A 9,925-nucleotide genomic window follows, 5' to 3' on the forward strand; every position below is an offset into this window, starting at 1 on the left:
ACAGGAGACCAACCAAAGTCCAAAGCAAGGCCAAACATGACCTAATTAACAGGTGGGCGGGCGGGTGTTTGGCAGCACAAAGCAAAAGGAGGTCCCTACGTCGCACTGCCAAATAAATACCCCCAACCTTGCCACGCTGCTGGTTGGCTAAAGGCCATTGGCATAACTGTGGCACCACCAGCTTGGAGCAGGGCAAGCCCCACCCACAAGCCGGTTAGGGAAGAGTTTCAGGGCCAAGCACAACATGGACCCTCTGTTAGGAGGATCCAACTTACTCTTCTCTGGGCTAGATGTTAAGAAAAACAGCTAAAGAGGCAGCCAGGGAGTGCAGAGGGGGAGGTTGGGCATGATGTAAAAACCCCAAACTCTGGAGTTTGCAACTATTTAAAGACAAGAGTGCAAAAGGATGTTATGGCAGTTTAATTAGCTTTGGTGGTGCCTGGTGCAGAATAAGATGTTCAGTTATGCAAGGATTACAGGGCTGGATAAACAAGAATGGTAGGTCTCATGTTTAGTTGTTGTTGCTGCTGCTGCTGTTTTAAAAACATCTGTATTTCGTACTCACACAAACACCACGGGAGCAATTGTTAGCAGAAAAACAGCTAGACGGGAAACGGTTAAATAGCAATTATGCCATTCCTTCTGCCAGGCTTTTCACCTCCCAGTACCAGGCTCCTTTAAGGGCTTTTTAATATGTCAGATAAAAGTTACCCATGGCTGCCTGCAGTGTCTGGTTTGGCCCTTAGCTGCTATGCTACATTAGCTCTTGAAATCTCAAAGAGTTTCTGCCTGTTTTTATTCACACTTAAATCCCCCCAGCTGCTGTTTCCTCTTAATCTAATGCAGGTACAGTTAATGCTTGCTTGACTCAAGGCTGTTTTTACAGGTTATGATTGCCTCTCTAGGGCTTCTTCTCCTTTATCGTTCCCCATCCCACCCTCTGACATACCATTGTGCAAACTGAATCCCAAATCAGTTTTGTTAATGCAACATCCCTTGACTTCTTGACCTAGAATGGAATTTAAAATACTCTTGCTGAGTCCTTCAGCAAATCCGCTCTAGGCAGAGATGTTCCGTGTTCATCTCAGAGGCGAGACAAGCTCCGTACCCAAAGAAGTTCCTAGCAGCAACCAGGACACAACCATGCTGTTGTTGACTTCCAATTTTTCTGGGCATGGTTACTCAAACTCCATGCCTGGTGTGCCCTTGAACCACTCTCCTCCACCCATCGTGCATGTATCTTAAATGGCTGAACTAGTAAGGCACAGAAGAGCTCAAGATACACGTTGATCTACCCACACTTAGTTGTTATCTCTGAGAAACGTAGAAAATAACAGGATATCTTTATACGAATTCTTCAAACTTACACGACCCCTTAAAAATTAGCTGATGAAGGTGAGTACATCGAAATAAGGCCCTGTCCTGGTTTCTGATCCATAATTGACTTCTAACTTCTGCTCAATGATTGAAACTAAGATCTTCATGTCAAATCTGACTATGGACTAACATGAACTTATCTCTACTCATAAACTCTTATCTCTAATACTGTAATGAATTATTGTGTTATACATATCCTTATGAGTTTGAGTTTGTAATCTCTATTCGAGTTTGTAATCCTTGTCAGAATATATACTTTTGAATGGATTAGTTTTTGTTGCAGTTGACTATTGATTTGCGAGTAGGGACCACTCCCACTATTGAAATTATATTGGCCAGAGTTCTTGGTGTGCTTTTTTCTTGAACTAGTAAGGCAGCAGGTAGTTAGAGCTAGAGCCCATGGCAGGTGGAGCCACCTAATTTCCAGTTTTGTCCCCATCTTCCTCCCTGTTGATTTCTGCAAAGGCATAGGAAGAGCCTGCTGTCTCGGGCCAATGACCCACCTAGTCCAGCACCTTGTTCTCACAGTGGCCAACCAGGTGCCTGTGGGAATCCATCAAGCAAGACCCAAGAACACGAGTTCTCTTCCCTCCTGTGGCATTCAGAAGCATTACTGCTTCCGACCATGAAGGCAGAGCGTAACCATCCTGGCTAATCACCACTGATAGCCTTTCCCTTCATGATTTTGTCCTCCAATCCTCTTTTAAAGTCTTGGAAGTTGGCGAGCATCACTGCATGAGTTCCATAATTGGGCGAATCCTTTCTTTCATCTGTCCTGAATCTTCCAACTTTCGGCTTCATTGGGCATCCATGTGTTCTAGTGTTATTTGAGAGGAATAATAATAATAATTCTCTATCCACTCTCTCCATGCCATGCAACACTGAAACTAAGGAGGAGGAATGGACTGTGCAGAATTAGATAAATTAACAGGAAGGATTCGAAACCTTCGGGATCAGAGATTCTTAGAAGACTGGAGTAAATATATGAACTATTTGAAAAGGAATTGTGACGAACAGATTATGCTAGTAAGATTGCAAGAAGTTTTGTAAGGTGAATTATCTGAAATATTACAAGAAAGACTATGAAAAGAATTATTAGCTAAGGGCAATTAAATGCAATATAGAAAGTAAGAAATGCAGAATAAGTGATAAAGAACGGAAAATCATCAGAGGTGTTGACGGAAGTCTAAAGCATTGCATAAGATGAGAAGATATGTTGTATGACTGTTTTAACTGATATGTTAAAAAATCAATAAAAATGTATATATATAAAAAGAAACTAAGGAGGAGGAAGCTGGCTAACAGGGCCACTTCCTGTTCCGGTTGTAAGTAAGAAGGCAGGCAGGTGGGGTCTGGCTGAGGGCAGCTTCAATTTGGTGGGGCAGTGTCCCATTTGCCCAAATGGATCAGCCCTCACTGACCTTAGGAGCGTAGGAACCTGCCTTATACTGAGTTCTATCTCAGTATTGTCCAGTATTGTCCACACTGACTCACAGTGGCTCTTCAAGGTTACAGTCAGAGTATTTACAGCCCTATCTGGAGATGCCTATCTAGGACCTTCTGCATAGAATCATAGAATTATCAAGTTGGATGGGACCCTGAGGATCATCTAGTCCAACCCCCTGCAATGCAGGAATATGCAGATATGGAGGAGACAGGGATCGAACCCGCAACCTTGGCATTGTCAGCACCATGCTCTAACCAACTAAGCTATTGCATGCAAAGCAAATGCTCTACCGTTGAACTGCAGCCCTCCCCCCAGCCTTCACTAAATGTGATCATGGTATAATCATTGGTCTCTGGTCACGTCCTTTTAATTTCTAAACAAAGAACTGGATCCTAGATCTGTCACACCAAATGGTTAGTCTAGCTCCCTACTAAGTTACTTACACTGCACTTTTAGATCTCAGAACGGACTTGAGAGGCGAAGTGGTGATGCTCCCCAATGAACAAATGACTTTTAATTGTTGTTTTCTCGCTCCTTACCTGCTTCCAGAAGCCTGTTGTTATTTAATGAAAATGAAGGACAGGCTGATCATGTTTATTTAGACGCACTGCCAAACAGTGGGCAAACTTCATCCATCATAAGCTTCCTATGAATCATGCATAAGGCTCAACTGCAAGATCTTTTTACAAAAACTTTCAGATGAAATCTGAGGACTCAGGGAGATGGTGGGCGGCAAATGATTTCCTGAAGCCAGATCCTGGTCTCTGACTGACCTTTTTCACTTCCACCACTGTGTAGTTTGAGGTTCTGGTAGTGGAACATCAGAACCTAGTGGCTGCCGCTTTTCTCTCTGCCAGGAAACCAGGAGTGGGGAACCTGAGGTTCTCCAGATATTGTTGGATTCCAATCCCATCAGCCCCAAACAGCCTGGCCAATGACCTGGGGTGGTGGGAGTCGTGTCCAGCAATGCAGGTTCTCCACCACTGATGTGAGAAGAAGGTTACTGCTCTGATCATCATGCAATGTTGTTCTGAAGCCGACCAGAAAGATGGAGATGCTTCCTACTTTCATTCTACTTTTAGGCAGAATAAGGAGAAATAAATTGTTTCCACTAATCTCTGGGAGGCCATCACAACACCAGTAAAGCACAGTATTCATGTTTTCCTGGTGTGGGTAGGAGTGACTGCAGTGTTGTTTCTTCCCATGATGCCAAGGAATGTGAGAGACCCTGGACCACTTGGAAGTATCCCATGTTGCACCTCCTCTTAGCACCAGCAGTAACTCATTTCCCCAAGTGTTAACACTTAGGGATGTAAAAAGCCATTGTTTTCCATTCTGCACTGCGTGCATCATATACAGCACTGTTTCCATTCCGCTGCGATTCATCTCCCACTAAAAATTACGGTACAATATTCGTTTTGCTTTCTGCTGCAGCAAAATTATGCAACTTACATTATTTATATAAGCTGCATAAGGGAGTCGGGCACGCTTCACGAGGGACGGCATTCCACAAATCGGAACCACCACTGAGAAGGCCCTGTCATGAGTCAAGACCTGCTGACAAGGCCTCACCTGCCGATCACAGAATTTGAGGTGGCTGATATTGGTGAAGGCACTCTTTTAGGTACTTGGGTACCAAGCCATTGAGGGCTCTGTATGCCGGTACATACAACTGGGTCTGGTAGCTCAATGGCAGCCACTGCAGCACATTCAGAACCAGTGGCATATGGTCCCATTGGGCCACCCCACTTAGCCCACCTAGCAATGTCAAGATTTGCTGGTGACTTGTGGAAGTCTGTTGGTAATTCACCACACCTCAACCAGGGTGATGTATCAGAAGACTATGTGGATCCCCGGCAGAGTCTTCCACAGATTTCCTGCTCCCAGCTGAACAGCTTCTTCCAGAGTCCCCAGTTAAGGGAGGAAACAGTTCAAAGTAACAAAGCATTTATTGTTTCCAGACAAAAGACAAAGGCAACCACTATTATCCACTAAATACAGTTCTTCTGGTTTTTGAAGTAGAGATACATATGTGCGGAGAGATTCACTAACACTATCACAATGATAACTCACGCTATTGTGTAAAAATCACGGCCTCTCACAGATTCAGAATCAAACCCTGACAGCAAACAGGGCAGGAGGGCATGGAACAGGACAGCAGAACATGGACAAGACATCATACAATGAAAGCAATGCCCCAGAGACCAGGATCCCCATCTTTACATGTAGGCCTATTTCCTGAACCAATGAGGGCGCGAATGACTCAGCAAGTCATAAGGTCAACCTCGCGGGTGTTGCTATGGTAACCCAGTGCACCTGGCGCCCTTATCTCAGGACATCCAGGCTTGGGGGCTCTGCTCCTCAAGACGTGAGCCCAAACACTGTGTAATTTAACCCGAGTTTTACCTCTCTTTTTTCCTACTATAACAAGGTAAACATAGTTCTAGTTACAGATAGGTAGCCGTGTTGGTCTGCCATAGTCAAAACAAAACAAATTCAACAAAACAAATTCCTTCCAGTAGCACCTTAAAGACCAACTAAGTCAGTTCTTGGTATGAGCTTTCGTGTGCATGCACACTTCTTCAGATACACTCAGTGTATCTGAAGAAGTGTGCATGCACACGAAAGCTCATACCAAGAACTGACTTAGTTGGTCTTTAAGGTGCTACTGGAAGGAAGGTAAACATAAACGGTGAGGTGCTCTTGCCAGTGGCAGGCAACAATAGCTGATGGTTACTTCCAGCTGTTTGGCTTGACGAGGTGCCATCTGTTCCACAGGCTGAGAATACAGCTGTGTGTGCCAAAGTAATGAAAGCAGGAATCTAGAGTCTGGGACTTAGCATGGGTCCCTTGGGGTACCCGTTGTCACTTCCCCCCCACCTCCAAGCCATCTCGGAGCCGGTGGTATTACTGACACTGCTGGGGAAAGAGTGAGACTTGTGTCCCAGAAGGTCTGCACTACCAAGCCTCAGAAGGTCAGCACACAAAACCTGCACAGCCTTTTCAGTTCATTGATCACACCAATCCCAAAGGCAAGAGAAAGCACCTAGATTTCCAGCAGAGACGGAACACAGTAAGAAGAATTCTGGGTGTCCTTTTCATCTATCCCTATATATATATATTTCTCCGAGTTTTGCAGCCCAGTACCCAGATTCTGGTCTAGACTCCAGCTGTTTCAGCGGCTACGCTTTGCTTTTCTCTACTTTTGATTGCTAAGGGCTCGGGGAGCTGGAAAAAAAAAGATTGGATTTGTTTTCTTTTCAAATAATCAAGCCAGTTTGTTGGAATATTTACTTTGTAAGTCACAAGTGATGCCAAAGCAGGAAGTGTGAGTGATGCTTCCTGTTTTCATATTTCTGTAATATCCGAAAAGGGATCTTGTAAATCTTCCCTAGGGGGGAGTGACATGCACAATTCTTGACTGATTGGTCAAAGCTAAGTAAATACAGATCCATTCTTTGAGGAAAACCATATTTGTATTTTAAATATATGGGTGTATATACATATTCACAAGTGTTTGGTTTGGCCAGGGATGCATACTGTGTCTTATCTCATTTGTCTTTCTCCCCCTCCGACAGTGCTCATATATACCCAAGTGCGGCAAGAACTTTGAAGAGTCTCTCTCCCTGGTGAATGTCGTCATGGAGAACTTCAGAAAGTACCAGCAGTTCTCCTGTTACTATGACCCCGAAGGCACTCAAAAGAATGTATTGCTAACCAAACTCTACAGCTCCAACGTGCTGTTCCACTCCCTCTTTTGGCCAACTTGTATGATGATAGGAGGGCTTGCTATCGTTGCCATGGTCAAGTTGACCCAGTATCTATCCCTCCTCTGTGAAAGGATCCAAAGGATCAACAGATAGAAGCAGCCGGCTCGCTTCCGGGATGGATTGACAGCTGAAATACTGTTGTTGTTTTTTTTCATTCTTCACCAAAGAACCTTAAGTTTGTAACGTGTACGTCTGTTCTAAGTTCCTTATATTTTTTATGAAGTAGAGCAATAATGAAAAAAGGCTGTTCTATATGCAAACGTGATGCTGTTATTATGCAGGTGATGGGAGAAGGAATCGCCATTTGCGTTGGCCGTCTACATAATCTTGGTTTATGCTGCAGAATCGGTACTTCTTTCTTCTTTCTTTTCCCTTTTCTTTCTTTCTCCTTTCTTTTTCTACAGCCAAATTAGGGCTCAGTGTGACCCATTTGCCAAGCCTTGTCGATGAAACGCATCACCATTTCGTTGCAAACCCATTCTGGAGGGATGTATTACATTGCTGCGTGTGTGTTCATGTGGACAGTTTAAGTTCCACTTAAGGCTGCAGAGGGCTGCAGAGGCTTGGGGAGTAGAAGGAAATTTGGAGGACGGTGAGAGAGGGTTGATTTGTCTGGCTGAACTAAGATGGATTCAGAAATGTGGTATCTCCAGCTGCCTCCTAAACCAAGGTCAAAGGGCAGCCACACATTAGCAGGAAGTCAGGGTGTGCATCCTCTATACATCCAGGCCCTGACCCAGAGAATGCTAATCAAACTTCACCACTGCTAAAATCTTTAGGGCATTTTGGCCATGGTTGATTTTCTTGGGATGTGAGCAGAACTTACTTTCTTCTGGATTGCAGGGAGAGGGGGGGGACCCTCAAAGTTCTGGATCAGAGCAATTGTCTTCATGTTTGCTTCATGCTCAGGGTTAAGCTTTCCCTTCCAATGTTTTAGACATTTATTTGCAATATCTTGGACCCACAGATCATTCTCTACCAAAGCTATAGCCAAAAAAGCAAACCCCACAAATCGCATTAATCTACCACACACGTCGACTTCATTCATCTCCGACTCCAACCTGAGCCCTGTTGGCAGAGATGGGACCAGAAAACACTTTCCGTACAAGTTTATTCTCTGTTTTTTTTTTCCTTGTATTTGCTACCATATCACTGTAAAGAAGAACTAAAACAAAAACAAAAATACAACCCATAGTCAGCTATTTTTTCATTTTTTACTTCCAACTATTTTAGATTTTTTTTACTGTATATTTAAAAAAAAAGAAAAAAAGAATACTAGACAAGAGGACAAAAGCATATATTAAAACTAGTGGTGTATTGTAATACCAATATGTTATATTTTATTATTTCTTTTATTAACTGAAAGTGAGAAGTGCCCTTCTTGTATTTCATAATGTCCAAACCTGGATATGCTTGTCACTAAGAAGAGCAGCGTCAGGGGCGGGGGAGTCTTAGAAGTCGTTCACAGTGGCATTTCCACTCAGATAAAACTTAGGTCACATCTACACCATAAACTTAAAGCTCTCTTATACAACTTTAACAGTCAAGGAGAATCCTGGGAACTGTTGTTTGTTAAGGGTGCTGAGAACTGTAGGTCTATGAGGTCAGTGCCCATAGCAGACTACAGCTCCCATGATTCTTTGCGGGATTTAAAGTGGCGTAAGAATGTGGTTGTGACCATTCTTGCAAAATATCCTTCAATTTGAGATGCTAGTAAAGAGAATGGGTAGCATATAATATTATTCCTAGAGAAGTGGGCTTTTTTAACCAAGACACAGCAAAATAAAAATTCAAGGGCATATTGGGCAGGGAGGGGATGAAATTCACACGATTTACTGAATTGCGGTAAGGCTGCAGAACCAGGAACATGCATAAATCATAGCTGCTTCCAGATGAGCTATTTATTGTGCATTCTGATTTTCTTGGAGGGGTTAGACAACATTGTGTCAAGGCAAATGGTACCCCCCACTTTCTGCTGCATTTTCCCATCACTTTACTTATCACAAAAAATCTGATGAAGTGCAAGATCTCCAGACCAATTTTGATTACGCAACCAGAATTTGCCAACATACGATTGAATCCCACCCGAAAAGAGGGACAGTCTGGAAGCACCCTATGTACGTGCTCTGGGGTATGCATTACCACTAGGGAACACTAAGCGGCTGCCTAAGGAGACACTTTGCAAGTGGTAGTAGCAGGTCTTGTTTCTGTTGTTCCAAGCTCCGCTTTGGTACAAGCGCTTGAAAAGAAAAGGTGGTAGATTTGGTGGTACTAAGAACCAGAGAATAGCCACACAGCAGGCAAAAGATCCAAGCCACCATATGAAGGTGGAAAGATGGTAGGTGGAGTGGGTCTGAGTAAAGCATGAGTAAAGCGTGAGTAAAATGTGAGTAGGTGACAACTCATCAGATATTGGGAGGAGTGGAAGTCACAAAATGGAAGAGAAAAAAGAGGAATATCAGTTTGGGACAGTTTTGAGGGTCAATGTTGAAGCCCAATATGCCATAGGGATAAATGGGAATGGTGAGCAAGGCAAAACTTGCAATGAATTTTTCCACCCATTCTCTGTGGGATTACAAATAGTATTCACAACTTTTGTTAGATTATACTCAAAAGACAATCTTGTCAGGTTCAGGTCATGGAACGCCTAAAAGACAGAATGTGAGGTATTCACCAATCATCCCCTAAAATTACCATAGAACTTTTTAAAAGGAACTATTTATATGTGTATTGGAAGCAAAGGTTAACTTTTTTCTTCTTCTTCTTTTTGCCAAAAGGAGAAAGCACATTTTATCTGTCCAGCTCGTCCATTCTCTGCGTACTTCTCCCCCCTCCTCTGCCACCTCTCCAATAATGTAACGTTGGGGGGAAACTTTATGGTGTTACAAGACTCCATGAACTGTTCAAGTGTCGTCTGAGCTGTACAATTGAAGTCTGCAGCAGTGAAATTAATCTTTGATCTTGTAATCCATAATGCAGCTTTTTTTCTCAGGCAAATAAATTCCTGGGGCGTGTAATCAGGACTTCAAAACTGTGTGATTTGGTACAAAAATTATTCAATTAAACCTTTGAGATTTCAATATGCTTGGCAATCAGAAATGGCCTCTTTTTTTCTTCCCTCCCCATGCCCCCCCAAAACCCCATTTTGTAGGATCTATGTCAGGGGTCAGCAAACTTTTTCAGCAGGGGACTGGTCCACTGTCCCTAAGACCTTGTGGGGGGCCAGACTATATTTTGGGGAGAGAGAAAATGAGCAAATTCCTATGCCCCACAGATAACCCAGAGATGCATTTGAAATAAAATCACACATTCTACTCATGTAAAAACACAG

At 43.3% G+C, this 9,925-nt stretch overlaps 1 protein-coding gene across 6 annotated transcripts in view; it reads left to right on the forward strand.

Moving 5' to 3' along the window:
- Nucleotides 1–9,678, forward strand: part of KCNMB2 (potassium calcium-activated channel subfamily M regulatory beta subunit 2) — a 312,693-nt gene extending 303,015 nt beyond the window's left edge. For all 6 annotated transcript variants that reach the window (XM_081862818.1, XM_081862820.1, XM_081862822.1 and 3 more), the window contains one exon: nucleotides 6,403–9,678. In XM_081862818.1, the coding sequence (XP_081718944.1) occupies nucleotides 6,403–6,687 (285 nt within the window). In that variant the 3' untranslated portion in view covers nucleotides 6,688–9,678. The remainder of the gene's footprint in view (nucleotides 1–6,402) is intronic.
- Nucleotides 9,679–9,925: the final 247 nt, after the last annotated feature.

Source organism: Podarcis erhardii, assembly GCF_964252035.2.
Source record: "Podarcis erhardii genome assembly, chromosome: 5".
Taxonomy (NCBI): Eukaryota; Metazoa; Chordata; class Lepidosauria; order Squamata; family Lacertidae; genus Podarcis; species Podarcis erhardii.